The sequence below is a fragment of the Oncorhynchus masou genome, chromosome 1 (genome assembly GCF_036934945.1).
Source record: "Oncorhynchus masou masou isolate Uvic2021 chromosome 1, UVic_Omas_1.1, whole genome shotgun sequence".
NCBI lineage: Eukaryota > Metazoa > Chordata > Actinopteri > Salmoniformes > Salmonidae > Oncorhynchus > Oncorhynchus masou.
The window spans coordinates 52,248,865-52,275,703 of record NC_088212.1 but is presented as its reverse complement, the minus strand read 5'-3'; the positions used below and the strand labels follow the sequence as shown (position 1 = coordinate 52,275,703).

Sequence of the window (26,839 nt, the reverse complement as noted above, 5' to 3'; positions counted from 1 at the left end):
AATATAAATAGTAAAGTGAAGTACAGATACCCCAAAAAATTACTTAATTAGTACTTTAAAGTATTTTTACTTAAGTGCTTTACACCACTGACTAATAGGTGCCCTTTGCGAGTCATTGAAATACCTCCCTGTTCTTTGTGGTTGAATAGGTGTTTGAAATTCACTGCTCGACTGAGGGACCTTACAGATGTATGTGTGGGGTGCAGAGATAAGGTAGTCATAAAAACATTCTCCCGAGTCAAATAATTTCCTACATTTAGTGTATATTTGTACTGCAAGAAATGCTTAATTCTGTGGAAGTTAATAATATTTAGGCTATGAGAAAGGTTATAGACCAAGAGTCAGCGTCAGTTTTCATTTGACCCTTCTGAACAGTAAGCTTCAGGTCCCTTGACTTGACATAGGCCTGTTTGAATTCTTGTGACTGTCGAATTTGTATAGCAATTCGACAGTCACAATCATCTCACATAACATAGCCAGCACCGCTATCATTCTCTTTTAACACTTCAAACATTACTTTTCTGGCTGTACCTTCTCTTTATTTTCAACACTCATTTCACAGATTTTATCTTATTGAATTAAACTCTGACATCGTCCTTTTTGCCTCTGTGAATGACGTTAACTTTTTATGCCCATTCCCAAAATCATTTGGCAATTGTCATGTGGGCTATTTGGCTCGTGTACAGTTAGGCCCTAAGGTTTAGGCTTACAGGCTAAAGCCAGATAGCCTAACATAATGTAAGAAAAAACTAAAGGTAGCCTAAAGACATAAATTGCACAAGAATTACACATTTATGGATTTTTTAAGGTATTGTTTTCTCTGTCCACATATTTCATGACCCTAAACCTTCCCGCCCAGCATATTTAACTGTGGGACTGTGGGTTATGAGTCAACCCATGTATCACTACCCTATATAGAACCGATTTTAGTTCAGTGAATAAGAACTCGTGGGGTTATGATCAAAGAACCCTTCAACATGTGTTCTATATAGAACCATTAGGGGTGCTATATATGAAGCAAGCAAAATAACCCTTTTTGGTTCTATCCATAACCTTTTTTTTCCGAAGAGTGTGGCTGTGGTCAAATGTCTAAACTGCAGTTTTTGCGTGTAAAATTGAATGAAGTGCGATGAGAAGTTACCGGTTGAAATATGAAGTAAGTGAATGGATACAGCTTATCTCTATCTAATCAGAGCAGCAGGATCAATTTACAGCCTGCGCTTCCCTTTACAGACAGGCAAACTAGCGTTTGAGTTATTTCGAGCATGGGGGATGATCCTGGGAAGGAGGACAAAGCTAGTGAGCATTTATACATTTTCTCTGTATCATTCCAAGGACGTTGATTTTTGGTCCGGTCCGGATCAAATCTGAATCAAGCATAGACATCTATTTTCGGTTCAGATTTATTCTGATCCGGAACAAATTACAGACATCTTTGTTTCACAAGTTTGAACAGCACAGTACAGTACAGTAGAACACAGCAGTACAGTCGAGCACTACATCACAATTCAGTACAGTAAAGAAAGGTATAATATAGTACAGTATAATACAGTAAATCAAATCAAAATCAAATGTATTTACATAGACCTTCGTACATCAGCTGATATCTCAAAGTGCTGTACAGAAACCCAGCCTAAAACCCCAAAGAGCAAGCAATGCAGGTGTAGAAGCACAGTGGCTAGGAAAAACTCCCTAGAAAGGCCCAAACCTAGGAAGAAACCTAGAGAGAAACCAGGCTATGACGGGTGGCCAGTCTTCTTCTGGCTGTGCCGGTTGGAGATTATAGCATGGCCAAGATGTTCAAATGTTCATAAATGACCAGCATGGTCAAGTCAGCACCTCAGGAGTAAATGTCAGTTGGCTTTTCATAGCCAATCAATAAGAGGATCTCTACCACTCCTGCTGTCTCTAGAGAGTTGAAAACAGTAGGTCTGGGACAGGTAGCACATCCGGTGAACAGGTCAGGATTCCATAGCCGCAGACAGAACAGTTGAAACTGGAGCAGCAGCACGGCCAGGTGAACTGGGGACAGCAAGGAGTCATCATGCTAGGTAGTCCTGAGGCATGGTCCTAGGGCTCAAGTCCTCCGAGAGAGAGAGAGAAAGAAAGAGAATTAGAGAGAACATACTTAAATTCACACAGGACACCGGATAAGACAGGAGAAGTACTCCAGATATAACAAACTGACCCTAGCCCCCCGACACATAAACTACTGCAGCATAAATACTGGAGGCTGAGACAGGAGGGGTCAGGAGACACTGTGGCCCCATCCAATGATACCCCCGGACAGGGCCAAACAGGAAGGATATAACCCCACCCACTTTGCCAAAGCACAGCCCCCACACCACTAGAGAGATATCTTCAACCACCAATTTACCATCCTGAGACAAGGCCGAGTATAGCCCACAAATATCTCTGCCACAGCAAACACAGGGGGGAGCGCCAACCCAAACAGGAAAATCACGTCAGTGACTCAACCCACTCAAGTGACGCACCCCTCCTAGGGATGGCATGAAAGAGCACCAGTAAGCCAGTGACTCAGCCCCTGTAATAGGGTTAGAGGCAGAGAATCGCAGTGGAAAGAGGGGAACTGGCCAGGCAGAGACAGCAAGGGCGGTTCGTTGCTCCAGAGCCTTTCCGTTCACCTTCACACTCCTGGGCCAGACTACACACAATCATATGACCCACTGAAGAGATGTGTCTTCAGTAAAGACTTAACTTCTTGCATCGAGCAATCCCAGATCCGGGATCCTATTTATAGCCTCAAGCTCATTAGCATAACGCAACGTTAACTATTCATGAAAATCGCAAATGAAATGAAATAAATATATTTGCTCTCAAGCTTAGACTTTTGTTAACAACACTGTCATCTCAGATTTTCAAAATATGCTTTTCAACCATAGCTAAACAAGCATTTGTGTAAGAGTATTGATAGCTAGCATAGCATTAAGCCTAGAATTCAGCCAGCAACATTTTCACAAAAACAAGAAAAGCATTCAAATAAAATCATTTACCTTTGAAGAACTTCAGATGTTTTCAATGAGGAGACTCTCAGTTACATAGCAAAATGTTCAGTTTTTCCTGAAAGATTCTTTGTGTAGGAGAAATCGCTCCGTTTTGTACATCACGTTTGGGTACCAAAAAAAACGAAAATTCAGTCATCAAAACGGCGAACTGTTTTCCAAATTAACTCCATAATATCGACTGAAACATGGCAAACGCTGTTTAGAATCAATCCTCAATGTGTTTTTCACATATCTCTTCATTGATATATCGTTTGTGGTAGTCTCCTTTCTCCTCTGAATCCCTTGGAAAAAGACTTGCAGCTGAAGATGACGCACCAATTTCGAAGGAGGACACCGGGCGGACACCTGGCAAATGTAGTCTCTTATGGTCAATCTTCCAATGATATGCCTACAAATACGTCACAATGCTGCAGACACCTTGGGGAAACGATAGATCGGGCAGGCTCATTCCTTGCGCATTCCTTGTAGCATCAGTTCTGGGGCACTCACAGACAATATCTTTTCAGTTTTGGAAACGTCAGAGTGTTTTCTTTCCAAAGCTGTCAATTATATGCATAGTCGAGCATCTTTTTGTGACAAAATATTGCGCTTAAAACGGGCACGTTTTTAATCCAATAATGAAATAGCGCCCCCATAGATGTAAGAGGTTAAATGTTGAGACCAAGTCTCTCACATGGGTAGGCAGACCATTCCATAAAAATTGAGCTCTATAGGAGAAAGCCCTGCCTCCAGCTGTTTGCTTAGAAATTCTAGGGACAATTAGGAGGCTTGCATCTTGTGACCGTGGCGTACGTGTAGTTATGTACGGCAGGACCAAATCAGAAAGATAGGTAGGAGCAAGCCCATGTAATGCTTTGTAGGTTAGCAGTAAAACCTTAATCAGCCCTTGCCTTAACAGGAAGCCAGTGTAGGGAGGCTCGCACTGGAGTAATATGATCAATTTTTTGGGTTCTAGTCAGTATTCTAGAAGCCGTATTTAGCACTAACTTAAGTTTATTTAGTGCTTTATCCGGGTAGCCGGAAAGTAGGACATTGCGGTAGTCTAAGTAACAAAAGCATGGATACATTTTTCTGCATCATTTTTGGACAGAAAGTTTCTGATTTTTGCAATGTTACGTAGATGGAAAAAGCTGTCCTTGAAACAGTTTTGATATGTTTGTCAAAAGAGATCAGGGTCCAGAGTAACGCCGATGTCCTTCACAGTTATATTTGGGACGACTGTACAACCATCAAGATTAATTGTCAGATTCAAGATCTCTTTGATTCTTGGGACAAAGAACAAGCATCTCTGTTTTGTCCAAGTTTAAAAGTAGAAAGTTTGCAGCCATCCACTTCCTTATGTCTAAAACACAGGCTTCTAGCGAGGGCAAATTTGGGGCTTCACCATGTTTCATTGAAAGGTACAGCTGTGTGTCATAGTCAACATTATGTTTTCGAATGACATCCCCAAGAGGTAAAATATATAGTGAAAACAATAGTGGTCCTAAAACGGAACCTTGTGGAACACCTAAATTTACAGTTGATTTGTCAGAGGACAAAACCTTCACAGAGACAAACTGATATCTTTACGACAGATAAGATCTAAACCAGGCCAGAACTTGTCCATGTAGACCAACTTGTGTTTCCAATCTCTCCAAAAGAATGTGGTGATCAATGGTAGCAAAAGCAGCACTAAGGTCTAGGAGCACAAGGACAGATGCAGAGCCTCGGTCTGATGCCATTAAAAGGTCATTTACCATCACAAGTGCAGTCTCAGTGCTATGATGGGGTCTAAAACCAAACTGAAGCATTTCGTCTTTTGTCTTTTGTCTTCAGGAAGGCAGTGCGTTGCTGCGCAACAGCTGTGCAACAGCTTTTTCTAAAAAGTTTGAGAGGAATGGAAGATTTGATATAGGCCGATAGTTTTTTATACTTTCTGGGTCAAGGTTTGGCTTTTTCAAGAGACACTTTATTACTGCCACTTTTAGTGAGTTTGGTACACATCCGGTCGATAGAGAACCGTTTATTATGTTCAACATAGGAGGGCCAAGCACAGGAAGCAGCTCTTTCAGTAGTTTAGTTGGAATAGGGTCCAGTATGCAGATTGAAGGTTTGGAGGCCATGATTATTTTCTTCATTGTGTCAAGCGATATAGTACTAAAACACTTGAGTGTCTCTCTTGATCCTGAACAACTGAGCTCAGGAGGAATAGGCAGATTTAAAGAGGAGTCCATCATTTGCTTTCTAATTATTATTTACCTTTATTTAACTTGGCAAGTAAGTTAAGAACAAATTCTTAACAGCCTACAAACAGTGGGTTAACTGGCAGAACAACAGATTTGTACCTTGTCAGCTCAGGGGTTTGAACTTGCAAACTTCCAGTTACTAGTCCAACACTCTAACCACCCTGGCTACGTTGCCGCCCAGGGTAGCTTCAAAGAAGTTCTTGAATTTATTACTGCTGATTGGTCTGGCGCCATTTCCGTTACAATTTTCTGGAAGCTTGCTTCAGAGCTTGAGTATTTTCTGTATACCAGGGAGCTAGTTTCTTATGACAAATGTTTTTAGTTTTTAGGGGTGCAACTGCATCTAGGGTATTGCGCAAGGTTAAATTGAGTTCCTCAGTTAGGTGGTTAACTGATTTTTGTCCTCTGACATCCTTGGGTAGGCAGAGGGAGTCTGGAAGGGCATCAGGGAATCTTTGTGTTGTCTGAGAATTTATAGCACGTCTTTTGATGCTCCTTGTTTGGGGTCTGAGCAGATTATTTGTTGCAATTGCAAACGTAATAAAATGGTGGTCCGATAGTCCAGGATTATGAGGAAAAGCATTAAGATCCACAGCATTTATTCCATGGGACAAAACTAGGTCCAGAGTATGACTGTGACAGTGAGTAGGTCCAGAGACATGTTGGACAAAACCCACTGAGTCGATGATGGCTCCGAAAGCCCTTTGGAGTGGGTCTGTGGACTTTTCCATGTGAATATTAAAGTCACCAAAAATTTGAATATTATCTGCGATGATTACAAGGTCCGATAGGAATTCAGGGAACTCAATGAGGAACGCTGTATATGGCCCAGGAGGCCTGTAAACAGTTTCTATAAAAAGTGATTGAGTAGGCTGCATAGATTTCATGACTCGAGCTCAAATTGAAATGTGCTATCGTAAATGTTAGCAACACCTCCGCCTTTGCAGGATGCATGGGGGATATGGTCACTAGTGTAACCAGGAGGTGAGGCTTCATTTAAAACAATAAATTCATCAGGCTTAAGCCATGTTTCAGTCAGGCCAATCACATCAAGATTATGATCAGTGATTAGTTCATTGACTATAACTGCCTTTGAAGTAAGGGATCTAACATTAAGTAGCCCTATTTTGAGATGTGATGTATCACAATCTCTTTCAATAATGGCAGGAATGGAGGAGGTCATTATTCTAGTGAGATTGCTGAGGCGAACACCGCCATGTTTAGTTTTGTCCAACCTTGGTCGAGGCACAGACACAGTCTCAATGGGGATAGCTGAGCTGACTACACTAAGCAGGCAGGCTGGCTAACAGCCTGCTGCCTGGCCTGCACCCTATTTCATTGTGGAGCTAGAGGAGTTAGAGCCCTGTCTATGTTGATAGATAAGATGAGAGCACCCATCCAGCTCGGATAGAGTCTCACTCCTCAGCAGGCCAGGCTTGGTCCTGTTTGTGGGTGAGTCCCAGAAAGAGGGCCAATTATCTACAAATTCTATCTTTTAGGAGGGGCAGAAAACAGTTTTCAACCAGCGATTGAGTTGTGAGTGCTGTAGAGCTCATCACTCCCCCCTAACTGGGAGGGGGCCAGAGACAGTAGAGAACAGTAGAGCTGTAAAGTAAAGAAAGGTCAAGTATAGTGTACTGTATTGTACCCTACCTTACTCTAATGGACTCTCCTCTACTGAACTTTACTGTACTGGACCTTATTGTACACTACTGAATTAAAATACACTGTACTCTACTGTACTGAATAAAACAGAACTGCACCGTACTGTACTGTGTTCTACTGTACTCTACTGAATAAAACTTGACTGTCCTGTACCGTACTGTACTGTACTCTAGTTTGTTCTAATGTACTAAACTGTGCCGTACTGTAATGTGATGTTCAAACTGTTTAAACATAGCCTGGACATTTGGATTAATTCAGATTTGGATCTGGGCCACAACGACCAAATGTGTACTTGTTTGGGAGCTGAGCTCATTGGAATAATTCCCAACATGCTTTGCTTTGTTTGTATTTACATTTTGGTCATTTAGCAGATACTCTTGAGGTTATCTACATTTAAGGTAGTACATTTTCTTCATCTTCATTGGCTTATTGCTCCCAACTCATAGGAATCCCCACCCAGTTGACTCCTCTAAAATGGCAATGTCCATGCTTAAACATGTTATATCCATGATGAGTCCTCTATCTATCTTCATGACAACAGGCACAACCCCGAAATGCCATGTGAATCAACTTATGTCAGTGCATTCGTAACAACCTAACCATTACGAAAATGATTTTAGATCAAATAAGCCTCACGTAGCAAATTAGCAATTACATTTCTATTGACCAAATTCTACACTTATTGAACTCCATTCAAAAAATATTATTATTTATTTTTGTGGACAGACTTTGGGCTCCGTAAAACCTTTCGCTTCGCCTCTTCCGCTATGTGTTATGCTTGAACCAACGAGGAAGTCTGCCGCAGTGTTGAGAGCGGTTGTATGAAACCAATTGGTATATCAAGCAAAGGTCTTAAGCGTGCCAGCCCGTTCTTAATTGACACTGATCAAAAATATAAACGCAATATGTAAAGCATTGGTCCCATTTTTCATGAGCTGAAATTAAAGATCCCAGAAATGTTGCATAAGCACAAAAAGCTGATTTCTCTCAAATTTTGTGCACAAATTTGTTTACATCCCTGTTAGTGAGCATTTCTCCTTTGCCAAGATAAACCATACACCTGAAAGGTGTGGCATATCAAGATGATGATTAAACAGCATGATCTTTACACAGGTGCACCTTGTGCTGGGGACACACACAAAAAAAGCCACACTAAAATGAGCACATATGTGACAAGTTTTGAGGGAGTGTGCAATTGGCATGCTGACTGCAAGAATGTCCACCAGAGCTGTGTCCAGAGAATTTAATGTGAATTACCATAAGCATCCTCCTCCTTTGTTTTAGAGAATTTGGCAGTGCGTCCAACCGGCCTCACAACCACAGACCACATGTGCAACAATTTTACCTGTTTCATATCAGGAAATCAGTCAATTGAAATGAATTAATTAGTCTATAATCTTTGGATTTCATGGGAATATAGATATGCATCTGTTGGTCACAGATACCACAGATAAAAAAAAGTAGGGGGGTGGATCAGAAAAGCAGTGTCTACTGTGACCACTTTTTCCACATGCAGTGCAACACATCTCCTTAGCATAGAGTTGATCAGGCTGTTGATTCAGGATATCGTCACGGTATCTCTGTGCATTCAATTTACCAACGATAAAATGCAATTGTGTTAATTTTCCATAGCTTATGCTTGCCTGCCGGCCCATACCATCTTTTGAGACATTTTTTTTGCTGTACTGTGCTGTCCAAACTTGTGAAACCAGACCCAATCTGAACCAATCATAGACATCTACTGTATGTTTTGGCTAAATCAAGGCTATGTCAGTTGACGTTGAAATCAAGGCCGGTCTGGACCGCACCAAAAAAAAGACCAAATTAAGAAAGGGAACCAGTGACCCTGTTGTGCACAACCTTCTGAGCCATTAATATCAATATCATGTTGGTAGGAGGCCATAGATGAGAGGAGAAGGGAAGTGAGGAGAGGCCACCTACATTACTGAGGTACAGCCCTACTCTGGGTTGGAGTCATGCAGAAACACTGGGTGTCAGCCTCCTGTTCCCAAACAAAGACTAGTTACCGTGCAAGATGTATGATGTCACATCCTGTGTTTGTGAAACATGACAAGGCATTTCTTTGGAAACCACATGGAAAAACAGGACTTTCACATATTGAGAGGAATATACTGTAGTTACATACTGTACTAATGTACTAAACTGACTGTAACTGATGCCTTTAGTGTTTATATTTGTTTTTTATATTGTCAGTGTTGTGTTTGTCCTCTTTGAAGTACCCTGTCAGCCCGGAATGAATTGCCCCTTGGGATTAATGAAGTTGTATTGTACTAGTAGGAAAGGTAACTAATAATGTAATATAAAATGTTTCCCTCTCTCGGTGTGTAGAGAAGAGCCAGTCAATGAGGAGGGCCCAGGCTCTGTCCTCTACTCTGGCTGCTGCCTCCAGACTCTCAGTCATGATCCACCAACCAGGGAAGGACCAGATGCACACTAATGCCATGCTGGTGGACCAGGTGAGTTGTCGTACCCAGGTTTTTAACCAGGTAGAATATGGTGGACCAGGTGATCTCCCACAACGAGGTTACAACCAGGTAGATGCTGGTGGACCAGGTGAGCTGTCATAACCAGGTTATAACCAGCCATAACCAGGGATTGGACAGCTTTTGTCCCAGACACTGACCTCTCACCTGTGCCCCTGCTCAGGTGGATGACCTGGATATAAAGTACCGTTCACCAGTGAAGGAGGAGGTGAGCTCTGTGCCACAGAGGAACAACCCTGCCTGGGACTCCTTCTTTGGAAGTCTCCCTGGCTCCATGGCTCCTCACGGGGACCAGGCCTTCCCCCTTCCTTCCTCTCCCTTGGCCTACCCCTTTCCTTTCTCTGGTGGTGGAAATAGGGGGAAGATCCAGCCGTCCATCTCCCTCTCCTCTGGGCTCAGTCACAGAGGAACCAGTCAGCCTGAGAAGACCTGTGTACTGAGGTAAGTACACACCCAAACACCCGCGCTCTGCTCTACCATGCTTGGTTAGTTATAGTTAAGTAAGGTCAAAAGCCGACCAAAATATTTTGGGTTTCATAATATGTTATTGTTGCATACTTACTGGGGTCTCAAAGATCTCCATGTTAATGTATTTTACAATGTAATTCCTCTAAAGGTGTCAATCAAAAACCAAAACTAACTTAAATGTAAAATAAGATTTTTGGTCCATTACTGTATCCAGCACAGTAGCTGTAACAGCAGTAGGGGTGAAAGTCACAGGAAGTCACAATGAACCATTCTCTTTGGTCAAGATGCTGAGGTGAGCAGACACTGAACAGTGCGATCATTCTGCATCCAAGGACGTGTGGTTTCAGCTTCTTTTACGAAAGACAAAAGTATGAATATTCATCAAGTCAAGTAGAAACTAAATGTACTAAAAAGGAATAGGAAAGTGGAACTTGTCTGTCGGCAATGCATTAAAGACCATAATTGGTTAAAGAAAATTGTGATGAATGAAAAAGTATACCAGTTTCATTTAATGACCAAATAATTGACAGCCGTGTCATGTAGATTGGAAAATATTTGGGAAGAGATTTTCGATGTACCAATTCAATGGCACATGGTTTATGAACTGATATGCAAAATGACGCCGGATTCAAAAATGAATATTCAAAATTCTTGCAACCGAATAGCATATTAGATACAGTTGAAGTCAGAAGTTGAAGAATACATTTAAACTCAGTTTTTCACAATTCCTGACATTCAATCCTAGTAAAAATGCCCTGTCTTAAGTCAGTTAGGATCACCACTTTAATTTAAGAATGTGAAATGTCAGAATAATAGTAGAGAGAATGATTTATTTCAGCTTTTATTCCTTTTATCACATTCCCAGTGGGTCAGAAGTTTACATACACTCAATTAGTATTTGGTAGCATTGCCATTAAATTGTTTAACTTGGGTCAAACGTTCTGGGTAGCCTTGCACAAGCTTCCCACAATAAATTGGGTGAATTTTGGCCCATTCCTCCTGACAGAGCTGGTGTGACTGAGTCAGGTTTGTATGCTTCCTTGCTCGCACAAGCTTGATCAGTTCTGCCCACAAATGTTCAATATGTTTAAGGTAAGTGCTTTGTAATTGCCACTTGACCACCTTGACTTTGTTGTCCTTAAGCCATTTTGCCACAACTTTGGAAGTCTGCTTGGGAAGACCCATTTGCGACAAAGCTTTAACTTCATGATTGATGTCTTGAGATGTTGCTTCAATATATCCTCATAATTTTCTTGCCTCATGATGTCATCTATTTTGTGAAGTGCACCAGTCCCTCCTGCAGCAAAGCACCCCCACAACATGATGCTGCCACCCCCTGTGCTTCACGGTTGGGATGGTGTTCTTCGGCTTGCAAGCCTCCCCCTTTTTCCTCTAAACAAAACGATGGTCATTATGGCCAAACAGTTATATTTTTGTTTCATCAGTTCAGAGGACATTTCTCCAAAAAGCATGATATTTGTCCCCATGTGCAGTTGCAAACTGTATTCTGGCTTTTTTTATGGCGGTTTTGGAGCAGTGGCTTCTTCCTTGCTGAGTGGCCTTTCAGGTTATGTTGATATAGGACTCGTTTTTACTGTGAATATAGATCTTTTTTTTACCTGTTTCCTCCAGCATCTTCACAAGGTCCTTTGCTGTTATTCTGGGATTGATTTGCACTTTTCACACCAAAGTACGTTCATCTCTAGGAGACAGAACGAGTCTCATTCCTGAGTGGTATGATGGCTGTATTGTCCCATGGTGTTTATACTTGCGTACTATTGTTTGTACAGACTAACGTGGTACCTTCAGGCATTTGTAAATTGCTCCCAAGGATGAACCAGACTTGTGGAGGTCTACAATTTTTTTCTGAGGTATTGGTGATTTATTTTCCCATGATGTCATGCAAAGAGGCATTGAGTTTGAAGGTAGGCCTTGAAATACATCCACAGGTACACCTACAATTGACTAAAATTATGTCAATTAGCCTATTAGAAGCTTCTAAAGCCATGACATCATTTTCTGGAATTTTCCAAGCTGTTCAAAGGCACAGTCAACTTAGTGTATGTAAACTTCTGACCCACTGGAATTGTGATGTAATTCACTGTAAGTGAAATAATATGTCTGTAAACAATTGCTGGAAGAATTACTTTTGTCAATCAGTAAGTAGATGTCCTAACCGACTTGACAAAACTATAGTTTGTTAACAAGAAATTTGTGGAGTGGTTAAAAAATGAGTTAAAATGACTCCAACCTAAGTGTATGTTAACTTCTGACTTCAACTATATACAGTGTGGAGAATAAGTATTTGATACACTGCAGATTTTGCAGGTTTTCCTACTTACAAAGCATGTAGAGGTCTGTAATTTTTATCTGTCTGGAACAAAAATTCAGAAAATCACATTGTATGATTTGTAAGTAATTAATTTTCATTTTATTGCATGACATAAGTATTTGATAACCTACCAACCAGTAAGAATTCTGGCTCTCACAGACCTGTTTTTTTCTTTAAGAAGCCCTCCTGTTCTCCACTCAATACCTGTATTAACTGCACCTGTTTGAACTCGTTACCTGTATAAAAGACACCTGTCCACACACTCAATCAAACATACTCCAACCTCTCCACAATGGCCAAGACCAGTGAGCTGTGTAATTACATCAGGGATAAATTGTAGACCTGCACAAGGCTGGGATGGGCTACAGGACAATAGGAAAGCAGCTTGGTGAGAAGGCAACATCTGTTGGCGCAATTATTAGAAAATGGAAGAAGTTCAAGATGACGGTCAATCACCCTCGGTCTGGGGCTCCATGCAAGATCTCACCTTGTGGGGCATCAATGATCATGAGGAAGGTGAGGGATCAGCCCAGATCTACACGGCAGGACCTGTTCAATGACCTGAAGAGAGCTGGGACCACAGTCTCAAAGAAAACCATTAGTAACACACTACACACGCAAGGTCCCACTGCTCAAGCCAGCGCATGTCCAGGCCCGTCTGAAGCTTGCCAATGATGATCTGAATGATCCAGAGGAGGAATGGGAGAAGGTCATGTGGTTTGATGAGACAAAAATTTAGCTTTCTGGTCTCAACTCCACTCACCGTGTTTGGAGGGAGAAGAAGGATGAGTACAACCCCAAGAATACCATCCCAACCGTGAAGCATGGAGGTGGAAACATCATTATTTGGGGATGCTTTTCTGCAAAGGGGACAGGATGACTGCACCGCATTGAGGGGAGGATGGATGGGGCCATGTATCGCGAGGTCTTGGCCAATAACCTCCTTCCCTCAGTAAGAGCATTGAAGATGGATCGTGGCTGGGTCTTCCAGCATGACAACGACCCAAAACACACAGCCAGGGCAACAAAGGAGTGGCTCCGTAAGAATGATCTTAACGTCCTGGAGTGGCCTAGCCAGTCTCCAGACCTAAACCCAATAGAAAATCTTTTGAGTGGAGCTGAAAGTCCGTATTGCCCAGCGACAGCCCCGAAACCTGAAGGATCTGGAGAAGGTCTGTATGGAGGAGTGGGCCAAAATCCCTGCTGCAGTGTGTGCAAACCTGGTCAAGAACTACAGGAAACGTATGATCTCTGTAATTGCAAACAAAGGTTTCTGTACCAAATATTAAGTTCTGCTTTTCTGACGTATCAAATAATTATGTCATGCAATAAAATGCAAATTAATTACTTAAAAATCATACAATGTGATTTTTCTGGATTTTTGTTTTAGATTCCGTTTCTCAAATTTGAAGTGTACCTATGATAAAAATTACAGACCTCTACATGCTTTAAGTAGGAAAACCTGCAAAATCGGCAGTGTATCAAATACTTGTTCTCCCCACTGTGTGTGTGTATGTATATATATGTGTGTGTGTATATATATATATATATTTTTTTTTTTTCTTTCTCTCTCTCTCAGTTCCAGTCTGGAACCAGTAGAGTGTGACAGTTGGGAGGAGGACACCCTGTGCCAGTCTCCCCCCTCCCTCTCCAACTTCTCATCTCCCTGGCAACGCTCCGACCTGCATACTAGCTCTGGGGACGAGAGGGACTCCTTTGACAACTCGTTGCACTTCAACCGTACACACTCTAACTATTCACACACACCTTTCAAGGTATTTCACACACATACACCTCGACTCCACGTACACACACCTGCCAAGTTACTTCACAGATATACACTCAGACTGCACACACTCACCTGCCAAGGTTCCACATAGACAGACATGTGATTGTATTGTGCTGTTATAGTTGTCCCCACATTCGGTTACTGGTTAAATGTGGCTGAAAGCATCACTTACTTTCTCTAATTTTAGTGATACTCCCTTCCCTAATAATCTATGGTTCATGTGTGTTTCGCTCAGGATCAGTCAGACCCGCAGCTTCGTCTGCGCTCTTACTCCTACTCCTCCCCCAAGACCCAGCTTTCACGCCCACTGTTCACCCGAGATGCAGCGATCTCTGACCTGACAGAAGGTCAGTCACCTTAAACCCCTGACCCCTGACTTCTCTCTTCCCAGGGTCATCCGCCATTTGTCAGACAGAAGCCTGTTTAGGATAATGTTGCAGCTGGGTTCTCTCTGTACCTCTTCGGGACCTGGGGTCAACACAGTGAACTCTCTCTCTCTCTGTGTGTGTGTGTGTATATAACTCCTACTCAGTTAGCCATTGTGTGTTATTATCCTGTGTAGGTTGTGCATTCAGCAGCAGTGGCTGCTCCCTTCTTCAGGCTCTCTCTCTAAACTCTCTCCTCAACCCAGTTAGTAAGTACAGTCTTGAACAGCCCTTTTAGAAACACTGGTCCCCCGAGTTCTGCTATATGAATCTATGGTTGCGCTTGCTGATGTATGGAGCTGACCATATTGTCACTATTGTTGCGGTGATGTAGCCTGGTTGCCTGACTTCTACATTCAGCAGTCTATATCATTAACATATCAAGACACAATCAAATCAAATCAAATCAAATTTTATTTGTCGCATACACATGGTTAGCAGATGTTAATGCGAGTGTAGCGAAATGCTTGTGCTTCTAGTTCCGACAATGCAGTAATAACCAACAAGTAATCTAACTAACAATTCCTAAACTACTGTCTTATACACAGTGTAAGGGGATAAAGAATATGTACATAAGGATATATGAATGAGTGATGGTACAGAGCAGCATAGGCAATATACAGTAAATGGTATCGAGTACAGTATATACATATGAGATGAGTATGTAAACAAAGTGGCATAGTTAAAGTGGCTAGTGATACATGTATTACATAAGGATGCAGTCGATGATATAGAGTACAGTATATACGTATGCATATGAGATGAATAATGTAGGGTAAGTAACATTATATAAGGTAGCATTGTTTAAAGTGGCTAGTGATATATTTACATAATTTCCCATCAATTCCCATTATTAAAGTGGCTGGAGTTGAGTCAGTGTCAGTGTGTTGGCAGCAGCCACTCAATGTTAGTGGTGGCTGTTTAACAGTCTGATGGCCTTGAGATAGAAGCTGTTTTTCAGTCTCTCGGTCCCAGCTTTGATGCACCTGTACTGACCTCGCCTTCTGGATGATAGCGGGGTGAACAGGCAGTGGCTCGGGTGGTTGATGTCCTTGATGATCTTTATGGCCTTCCTGTAACATCGGGTGGTGTAGGTGTCCTGGAGGGCAGGTAGTTTGCCCCCGGTGATGCGTTGTGCAGACCTCACTACCCTCTGGAGAGCCTTACGGTTGAGGGCGGAGCATTTGCCGTACCAGGCGGTGATACAGCCCACCAGGATGCTCTCGATTGTGCATCTGTAGAAGTTTGTGAGTGCTTTTGGTGACAAGCCGAATTTCTTCAGCCTCCTGAGGTTGAAGAGGCGCTGCTGCGTCTTCTTCACGATGCTGTCTGTGTGAGTGGACCAATTCAGTTTGTCTGTGATGTGTATGCCGAGGAACTTAAAACTTGCTACTCTCTCCACTACTGTTCCATCGTTGTGGATAGGGGGGTGTTCCCTCTGCTGTTTCCTGAAGTCCACAATCATCTCCTTAGTTTTGTTGACGTTGAGTGTGAGGTTATTTTCCTGACACCACACTCTGAGGGCCCTCACCTCCTCCCTGTAGGCCGTCTCGTCGTTGTTGGTAATCAAGCCTACCACTGTTGTGTCGTCCGCAAACTTGATGATTGAGTTGGAGGCGTGCGTGGCCACGCAGTCGTGGGTGAACAGGGAGTACAGGAGAGGGCTCAGAACGCACCCTTGTGGGGCCCCAGTGTTGAGGATCAGCGGGGAGGAGATGTTGTCACCTACCCTCACCACCTGGGGCGGCCCGTCAGGAAGTCCAGTACCCAGTTGCACAGGGCGGGGTCGAGACCCAGGGTCTCGAGCTTGATGACGAGCTTGGAGGGTACTATGGTGTTGAATGCCGAGCTGTAGTCGATGAACAGCATTCTCACATAGGTATTCCTCTTGTCCAGATGGGTTAGGGCAGTGTGCAGTGTGGTTGAGATTGCATTGTCTGTGGACCTATTTGGGCGGTAAGCAAATTGGAGTGGGTCTAGGGTGTCAGGTAGGGTGGAGGTGATATGGTCCTTGACTAGTCTCTCAAAGCACTTCATGATGACGGAAGTGAGTGCTACGGGGCGGTAGTCATTTAGCTCAGTTACCTTAGCTTTCTTGGGAACAGGAACAATGGTGGCCCTCTTGAAGCATGTGGGAACAGCAGACTGGTATAGGGATTGATTGAATATGTCCGTAAACACACCAGCCAGCTGGTCTGCGCATGCTCTGAGGGCGCAGCTGGGGATGCCGTCTGGGCCTGCAGCCTTGCGAGGGTTAACACATTTAAATGTTTTACTCACCTCGGCTGCAGTGAAGGAGAGACCGCATGTTTCCGTTGCAGGCCGTGTCAGTGGCACTGTATTGTCCTCAAAGCGGGCAAAAAAGTTATTTAGTCTGCCTGGGAGCAAGACATCCTGGTCCGTGACTGGGCTGGATTTCTTCCTATAGTCCGTGATTGACTGTAGACCCTGCCACATGCCTCTTGTGTCTGAGCCGTTGAATTGAGATTCTACTTTGTCTCTGTACTGACGCTTAGCTTGTTTGATAGCCTTACGGAGGGAATAGCTGCACTGTTTGTATTCAGTCATGTTACCAGACACCTTGCCCTGATTGAAAGCAGTGGTTCGTGTTTCAGTTTCATGCGAATGTTGCCATCAATCCACGGTTTCTGGTTAGGGAATGTTTTAAACGTTGCTATGGGAACGACATCTTCAACGCACGTTCTAATGAACTCGCACACCGAATCAGCGTATTCGTCAATGTTGTTATCTGACGCAATACGAAACATGTCCCAGTCCACGTGATGGAAGCAGTCTTGGAGTGTGGAGTCAGCTTGGTCGGACCAGCGTTGGACAGACCTCAGCGTGGGAGCTTCTTGTTTTAGTTTCTGTCTGTAGGCAGGGATCAGCAAAATGGAGTCGTGGTCAGCTTTTCCGAAAGGGGGGCGGGGCAGGGCCTTATATGCATCGCGGAAGTTAGAGTAACAGTGATCCAAGGTTTTTCCGCCCCTGGTTGCGCAATCGATATGCTGATAAAATTTAGGGAGTCTTGTTTTCAGATTAGCCTTGTTAAAATTCCCAGCAACAATGAATGCAGCCTCCGGATAAATGGTTTCCAGTTTGCAAAGAGTTAAATAAAGTTCGTTCAGAGCCATCGATGTGTCTGCTTGGGGGGGGATATATACGGCTGTGATTATAATCGAAGAGAATTCTCTTGGTAGATAATGCGGTCTACATTTGATTGTGAGGAATTCTAAATCAGGTGAACAGAAGGATTTGAGTTCCTGTATGTTTCTTTCATCGCACCATGCCTCCTTAGCCATAAGGCATACACCCCCACCCCTCTTCTTACCAGAAAGGTGTTTGTTTCTGTCGGCGCGATGCATGGAGAAACCCGTTGGCTGCACCGCTTTGGATAGCGTCTCTCCAGTGAGCCATGTTTCCGTGAAGCACAGAATGTTACAGTCTCTGATGTCCCTCTGGAATGCTACCCTTGCTCGGATTTCATCAACCTTGTTGTCAAGAGACTGGACATTGGCAAGAAGAATGCTAGGAAGTGGGGCACGATGTGCCCGTCTCCGTAGTCTGACCAGAAGACCGCCTCGTTTTCCTCTTTTTCGGAGTCGTTTTTTGGGTCGCTGCATGCGATCCATTCCGTTGTCCTGTTTGTAAGGCAGAACACAGGATCCACGTCGCGAAAAACATATTCTTGGTCGTACTGATGGTGAGTTGACGCTGATCTTATATACAGTAGTTCTTCTCGACTGTATGTAATGAAACCTAAGATGACCTGCGGTACTAATGCAAGAAATAACACGTAAAAAAACAAAAAACTGCATAGTTTCCTAGGTACGCGAAGCGAGGCGGCCATCTCTGTCGGCGCCGGAAGTCAAACTGTCTGAAACAGGAACTAGACTGGTGCCCAGGCTATGGTGGGGGTGTAGCTATCGTTACAAAGTGCATGGTCAGCATCCTATTTGGAATGTAAACCTTACATTAACTTGAGGCCAGTCTAATACAATGATAACAGGATATGAAATGAACATGGGCTTGTCCCAAATGGTACCCTATTCCTATTTAGCATAGGGCACTGGTTTACACTACTGTACTATATAGGGAATAGGTTGCCGTTTGGGATGCAGTACATGTGTTTTGTACCTTGAGGCTTGACAGTAATTCTCTTTGAGGGTTGGTTTGATTTTTTTTCGTGGAAATGTTGTGGTTCTTTATGGGGAGATTGTTTTGTTTCTCTCATGGGGAAATGTTTTGGAATTGCTACCATTTGTCTTATCTTTTTCTCCTCCTGTTCTCTCTTTCTGTGATCTGTTCTTCCTCAGCAGCTCTTTCCTGTGTGTGTTTCTTCGCTCTCTGTAGGGGTCTGCTGGACCTGGGGCTTTATAAATGTTCTAGGTTACCTACCAAATGGCACCCTGTTCCCTATATAGTGCACTACTTTTGACCAGAGCCGTAGGGGCCAAGGTCAATGGAAGTGCACAACACACTTGCCTGCCAAGGTTTAACATAGACAGATGTGTGATTGTATTTGTAGCCCTAATGTTGACCTTTTTCTTCACAGATGACATACTCAAACTGTCAATGTTTGTGTCAATCTAAGTAACAAAATTGAAAAAATCCCCATCAAAATCCATCACTTTTATTAAGCTATAGATATATATTTTTGCATGGACTGGTCTAAATCCACTGCATCCGCCTATCTCGGCCTTCCGCATCTGCGGTGGAAGGTGGCCGAGCTACAGTGGTGCTTCAGAACATGAGACATCCCGAATATCACAAAAACGTCTGTCAAAGATGAGATTCTCACAAACACGATCGTGTTCTCCGTTTTTTTCTACGACCCCCACAAGTGTCACTGGACTCGTCTGACGGTAACCAGCTACCGGTTAATAAAACATTACGGAAGTATGAAGGTACAGTTGAAGTCGGAAGTTCACATACACTTAGGTTGGAGTCATTAAAACTCGTTTTTCATCCACTCCACAAATTTCTTGTTAACAAACTATAGTTTTGGCAAGTCGTTTAGAACATCTACTTTGTGCAAGACACAAGTAATTTTTCCAACAATTGTTTACAGACAGATTATTTCACTTATAATTCACTGTATCACAATTCCAGTGGGTCAGAAGTTTACATGCACTAAGTTGACTGTGCCTTTAAACAGCTAGGAAAATTCATGAAAATTATGTCATGGCTTTAGAAGCGTCTGATAGGCTAATTGACGTCATTTGAGTCAATTGGAGGTGTACCTGTGGATGTATTTCAAGGCCTACCTTCAAACTCAGTGCCTCTTTGCTTGACATCCTGGGAAAATGAAAAGGAATCACCCAAGACCTCCACAAGTCTGGTCATCCTTGGGAGCAATTTCCAAATGCCTGAAGGTATCACGTTCATCTGTACAAACAATAGTACGCAAGTATAAACACCATGGGACAACGCAGCCTTCATACCACTCAGGAAGGAGACTTGTTCTGTTTCCTAGAGATGAACATACTTTGGTGCAAAAAGTGCAAATCAATCCCAGAACAACAGCAAAGAACCTTGTGAAGATTCTGGAGGAATCAGGTACAAAAGTATCGATGTCCACAGTAAAACGAGTCCTATATCGACATAACTAGAAAAGGCCGCTCAGCAAGGAAGAAGCCACTGCTCCAAAACTGCCATGAAAAAGCCAGAACTGAAAAAGTGTGTGCGAGCAAGGATGCCTACAAACCTGACTCAGTTACACCAGCTCTGTCAGGAGGAATGGGCCAAAATTCACCCAACTTATTGTGGGAAGCTTGTGCGTGGCTACCCAAAACTTTTGACCCAAGTTAAACAATGTAATGGCAATGCTACCAAATACTAATTGAGTATATGTAAACTTCTGACTGACTGGAAATGTGATAAAAGGAATAAAAGCTGAAATAAATCATTCTCTCTAATATTATTCTGACATTTCACATTCTTAAAATAAAGTGTTGATCATAACTGACATTAATCAGGGAATTTTTACTACTATTAAATGTCAGGGAAAAATGGAGTTTAATTGAATTTGGCTAAACTTCCGACTTCAACTGTAGGTTTGTAGCATCAAAAAAAGGGGTTAAATATGTGTCCAAAACACAAATATTTCCTGAGCTTCTAATATCCCCTAGATGTAGGACAGACACTTCAAAACCTTATTCCTTATGATTTATATTTTGACTGTCTGTTTTGCCATTTATGAATGTGATCTTCAATACATTTCTATGGGATTTAGTAGTAAAGGCCAAATTCAATATTTTTTTTCCCAATTATTTTTTACTACCTACTGGGGTCCTAAAATTCTAAATCAAATAGATAATAATCCATGGTGTGACCATCTTAAAATAATTAGATATGTTAGCTTTGTAGATCCTCCACCAATTTAAAATAAGTATTCCATCTGTGAGTATGTCATCTGTGAAGAAAGAAGGTATACTGTATATGATGAATATGATGCAATATTATCCCAAAATCATTAACATTTTCCATACATTTGCAGTCTTAGCAAATCTGACCTAGGTATAATTGATCATTGCTTGTGATCCAAATGGCATCATATTCCCTATGGAGTGCACTACTTTTGACCAGAGTATTATCTGCCCTGGTCAAAAGTAATGCACTATATGGGAAATAGGGTGCCATTTGTGACATAGAAATGAACTCTGCTTCTGGTGTTTATTAGTTGATGGGGACTCCTGGTGAGTTTCACTTTCCTTGTTACTCACATTACTGTCATTCCTTGTTACCCTTCCAGAGCATAGAGACTTCAACTTGACTGAGACACCCAAAGAGAAGAGGTATGGACAATCTTTCATTCTACTGTATTTATTTTAGTCTTTGCAATGCCCCACCTCTCTAGTGTGTGTATGCATGCATGCGTGCTTGTGTGTGTGTGCGCATTTGTGCGTGTGCCTGTGTAACACGGTCTTAGCTGCCTCTCTAGTTTAGCCCTGTGGTCAGTGACTGGCTGGGCAGGATGTGACATACTCTCTGTTACATGGCCCACGGGTCAGAATAAACTTGGATGACAACCTCAAAATAACCCCAAATACAACACACACAGACACCACAAACAGGGCTTTCCTAAACATCTGAACTCATACACAACTTTTTGAATGCTGTAGTTTTGGAAGTGATACTAATATAATAACAACATGCATCATCATTTGAAACAGATATAGTTGTTGATTTACTTGCAATTATTTACTTGTCCATAATGTTTTATTTATCTGGTGACATTATCAGATTGTTTGTAAAGAGTCTTTTCCATGTACGTTTTTTAAAAATCATTCATGATCACTCATACTTGCGTCTCAGTTCATCTCACTAACGTCTCATAAATATGAGGTCTCATTCCCTAATATATTGCCATCATTGAAGAAACAGTAATGCATTGCTAACAGTACAGAGAGCATATGGGATGATGGTATAGCTAGTTAAACTACAGTGCCTTGCGAAAGTATTCGGCTCCCTTGAACTTTGCGACCTTTTGCCACATTTCAGGCTTCAAACATAAAGATATAAAACTGTATTTTTTTGTGAAGAATCAACAACAAGTGGGACACAATCATGAAGTGGAACGACATTTAACAAGTCAAAAACTGAAAAATTGGGCGTGCAAAATTTTTCAATTATTAAGTTAATACTTTGTATTGCCACCTTTTGCTGCGATTACAGCTGTAAGTCGCTTGGGGTATGTCTCTATCAGTTTTGCACATCGAGAGACTGAAATTTTTTCCCATTCCTACTTGCAAAACAGCTCGAGCTCAGTGAGGTTGGATGGAGAGCATTTGTGAACAGCAGTTTTCAGTTCATTCCACAGATTCTCGATTGGATTCAGGTCTGGACTTTGACTTGGCCATTCTAACACCTGGATATGTTTATTTTTGAACCATTCCATTGTAGATTTTGCTTTATGTTTTGGATCATTGTCTTGTTGGAAGACAAATCTCTGTCCCAGTCTCAGGTCTTTTGCAGACTCCATCAGGTTTTCCTCCAGAATGGTCCTGTATTTGGCTCCATCCATCTTCCCATCAATTTTAACCATCTTCCCTGTCCCTGCTGAAGAAAAGCAGGCCCAAACCATGATGCTGCCACCACCATGTTTGACAGTGGATATGGTGTGTTCAGGGTGATGAGCTGTGTTGCTTTTACGCCAAACATAACGTTTTGCATTGTTGCCAAAAAGTTCAATTTTGGTTTCATCTGACCAGAGCACCTTCTTCCACATGTTTGGTGTGTCTCCCAGGTGGCTTGTGGCAAACTTTAAACAACCCTTTTATGGATATCTTTAAGAAATGGCTTTCTTCTTGCCACTCTTCCATAAAGGCCAGATTTGTGCAATATACGACTGATTGTTGTCCTATGGACAGAGTCTCCCACCTCAGCTGTAGATCTCTGCAGTTCATCCAGAGTGATCATGGGCCTCTTGGCTGCATCTCTGATCAGTGTATGAGCTGAAAGTTTAGAGGGATGGCCAGGTCTTGGTAGATTTGCAGTGGTCTGATACTCCTTCCATTTCAATATTATCGCTTGCACAGTGCTCCTTGGGATGTTTAAAGCTTGGGAAATCTTGTTGTATCCAAATCCGGCTTTAAACTTCTTCACAACAGTATCTTGGACCTGCCTGGTGTGTTCCTTGTTCTTCATGATGCTCTCTGCGCTTTTAACGGACCTCTGAGACTATCACAGTGCAGGTGCATTTATACGGAGACTTAATTACACACAGGTGGATTGTATGTATCATCATTAGTCATTTAGGTCAACATTGGATCATTCAGAGATCCTTACTGAACTTCTGGAGAGAGTTTGCTGCACTGAAAGTAAAGGGGCTGAGTAATTTTGCACGCCCAATGTTTCAGTTTTTGATTTGTTAAAAAAGTTTGAAATATCCAATAAATGTCGTTCCACTTCATGATTGTGTCCCACTTGTTGTTGATTCTTCACAAAAAAAATACAGTTTTATATCTTTATGTTTGAAGCCTGAAATGTGGCAAAAGGTCGCAAAGTTCAAGGGGGCCGAATACTTTCGCAAGAGAATGTACATACATAATCTCAGTTAACACAGACAGTCTTACTCCGTCTCTACAACATCGACATTCTAAATGGTATTCCATTTTAACACAGACGGATGATGTCCATATTATTGCCAATATGCAAGTCTTGCTTAGTGGATGGGTCTTTACAGAAGGTGTAAACTGTTCAGCCAAATGGTTACTTGCATAATAGCAATATATGAAATAGATGGTGTCAATATAAATAAAATAATATGCAGTATGTACAAGAACAATATCAATAACAATATCAGTGATAGACGAGGTAGTTACATTCATAAAGTCAGGGGTAAAGTGTCTGAGCATCAGGATTTAAGGAAAATAGTAGCAGCAACGTATGGCGTGTGTGTTAGGAGAGATTCATTTGAATAGAGGCAATGCAGATAGTGCTGATGACTGGTCCGTCCGAACCACGCATGGACAAGGGAATCTATATTAACAGAGCCTGTTAATGTCCTGCCCTTGACTTTGGTTTAGGGCATGTGATGTCCATAGCTTTTTCGGCGCAAAACTCCCTGATCTTCTCAAAAAATACGTTTGTCTAGGTGTGTTCAGTCCAGGTGGTGCTTGTACAGGCTGACCATCTATGGGAGGAAGAATGTCAGCATTGCGCAGCAGCTGAAATCTCGTCCAGACTGAGTGCGAACACTCCTTGGTGACAACATCACCAGGTTCCAGAGAATCGAAGATGTAAAACAGGGAATAACAACAAATCTGAACACATTACAACCTTGCACAACATCAATTCACCTCCCAAGTTAATATAAGAAGAATAACCTCATACGATGCAATGAAAATTATTTTCACCTGAAGTGCTGGTACTGGTTGATCTGTGGCAGCAGCCTGAAGTATTGAGTCAGGTGTTGTTGCCAGCCGTAGCTTTCCACCAGCACCGTATCATCCTCCAATCCAATCAGCTATGGGATGGGGACCCCTGTGATAGTGCTGTCCTTCACAACACCATGACGTGCCTTCATAAATCAAGTTGTTGACTTGTTGTGGTATTCCTTCCCAGCAGACATCAAACAAGCCGCACTTGCGAGAGTTAAAAAGTAGATTGGACCTGGCTGCATAGGGTCAGAAGGATAGAGCACCTGCAAACAACAAAAGAACAGTAAGACAAATTATATAATTAATTGTCTCACCCCTGTCAGTCTGTCTTTACGCAGCTCAGTAAAAGGGATGGCGCCAACAGAGATGGCAACATCACGACTAGCTCTAAGGAAACTTTGAAGTATTTTTTTTGTGTACTATTTTTACACTATTTGCTCAGGAAATATTTTGTGTTATTACATACAGCCGGAAAGAACTCTTGGATATTAGAGCAGCGGTAACTCGCCAGAACGACCAGCATTACGACCAGGAATACGATGTTCCCGGGAGCAGATCCTTAGTTCACTCTCCCCAGAGCAATTTAACTTATTCCAGAGGCCGACCCAAAATATTGCAGGCAGAGGAGAGTCACTTGAGGTGGCCTGCTGGTTTGACTTAGGAGTATATTACTCGCTAATGTTCAGTCTTTGGATAACAAAGTAGATGAGCTGAGAGAAAGGATTTCTTTCCAGAGAGACATCGGGGCATGTAATATACTTTGTTTCACGGATACATGGCTCTCTCGGGATACTCTGTCGGAGTTGGCAAAGCCAGCAGGAATCTCAGTACATCGCTCAGACAGGAATAAATATTTCTTCAGGAAGCAGAAGGGCGGAGGGGTGTGTTTCATGATTAGCGACTCATGGTGTAATTCTAAGAACTCAAGTCCTTTTGTACACCGACCTCGAATACCTTACAATCAAATGCCGACCATATTATCTCCCAAGAGAATTCTCCACCGTCATTTCCACGGCCATTTACATCCCCCATCAAGCCGATACCACGACCGCCCTCAAAGAACTTCACTGGACTTTATGCAAACTGGAAACCACATATCCAGAGGCTGCATTTATTGTAGCTGGGGATTTTAACAAAGCAAATTTGAGTACTAGGCTGCCGGAGTCTATCAATATACCGACTGTACTACTTGCGCTGCTAAGACTCTCGACCATTGCTATTCATACTTCCGGGAATGCTTACAAGGCCGTCCCCTGCCCTCCTTTCGGCAAATCTGACCACGACTCCATCTTACTCCTCGTTTCCTATAGGCAGATTCTCAAACAGGAAGTACCCGTGCTAAGAACTATTCAAAGCTGGTCTGACCAATCGGAATCCATACTTCAGTATTGTTTTGATCATGTGCACTGGGATATGTTCCGGGTAGCTTGCGAAAATAATGCAGGCACATACACGGATATGGCGACTGATTTTATAAGGAAATAAAAGATCAAACACGAACAATACAAAACAATAAACTTAACTTGAAAACCTAAACAGCCTTATCTGGTGCAAACAAACACAGAGACAGAAACAATCACCCAAGAAACACTCAAAGAATATGGCTGCCTAAATATGGTTCCCAATCAGAGACAACGATAAACACCTGCCTCTGATTGAGAACCACTCCAGGCAAGCATAGGCGACCAAAATATTAAAGAAAACGCAAAATACTAAGACCAGGGCGTGACAGAGACAGAAACAATCACCCAAGAAACACACAAAGAATATGGCTGCCTAAATATGGTTCCCAATCAGAGACAACGATAAACACCTGCCTCTGATTGAGAACCACTCCAGGCAACCATAGGCGACCAAAATATTAAAGAAAACACAAAATACTAAGACCAGGGCGTGACAGAGACAGAAACAATCACCCAAGAAACACTCAAAGAATATGGCTGCCTAAATATGGTTCCCAATCAGAGACAACAATAAACACCTGCCTCTGATTGAGAACCACTCCAGGCAACCATAGGCGACCAAAATATTAAAGAAAACACAAAATACTAAGACCAGGGCGTACACGGATATGGCGACTGATTTTATAAGGAAGTTTATAGGAGATGTAGTACCCACTGTGACTATCAAAACCTACCCTAACCAGAAACTGTGAATAGATGGTACCATTCACCGCATTTAAACATGGCAAGGTAATGTGGAATATGGCAGAATATAAACAGTGTAGTTATTCACTCCGCAAGGCAATCAAACAAGCTAAACGTGTTAAGGTTTTCTTCCGGTGAAGGAGAGGATGACCAAAATGCAGCGTGGTTATTTCGATACATGTTTAATAAAAGATCAAACACGAACAATACAAAACAAACCCCCCCCCCCCCAAATGTGCGGACTCCTGGCCGCACACCTAAACCCATTAGGGGAGGGTCCGGGTGGGCGTCTGTCCACGGTGGCGGCTCCGGCGCGGGACGTGGACCCCACTCCAACATAGTCTTAGTCCACATCGCGTCCTTAGATTGGCGAC

The 26,839-nt window shown here is 42.5% G+C and overlaps 1 protein-coding gene across 1 annotated transcript in view; it reads left to right on the top strand.

The window, feature by feature from the left end:
• The first annotated feature begins 9,271 nt into the window (after window positions 1-9,271).
• Window positions 9,272-26,839, top strand: part of LOC135546339 (rho guanine nucleotide exchange factor 28-like) — a 55,048-nt gene continuing 37,480 nt past the window's right edge. Inside the window, exons 1-5 of the mRNA XM_064974686.1 lie at window positions 9,272-9,393; window positions 9,584-9,861; window positions 13,800-13,995; window positions 14,245-14,356; window positions 21,189-21,231. Coding sequence (XP_064830758.1) covers window positions 9,280-9,393; window positions 9,584-9,861; window positions 13,800-13,995; window positions 14,245-14,356; window positions 21,189-21,231 — 743 coding nt within the window. The 5' untranslated portion in view covers window positions 9,272-9,279. The remainder of the gene's footprint in view (window positions 9,394-9,583; window positions 9,862-13,799; window positions 13,996-14,244; window positions 14,357-21,188; window positions 21,232-26,839) is intronic.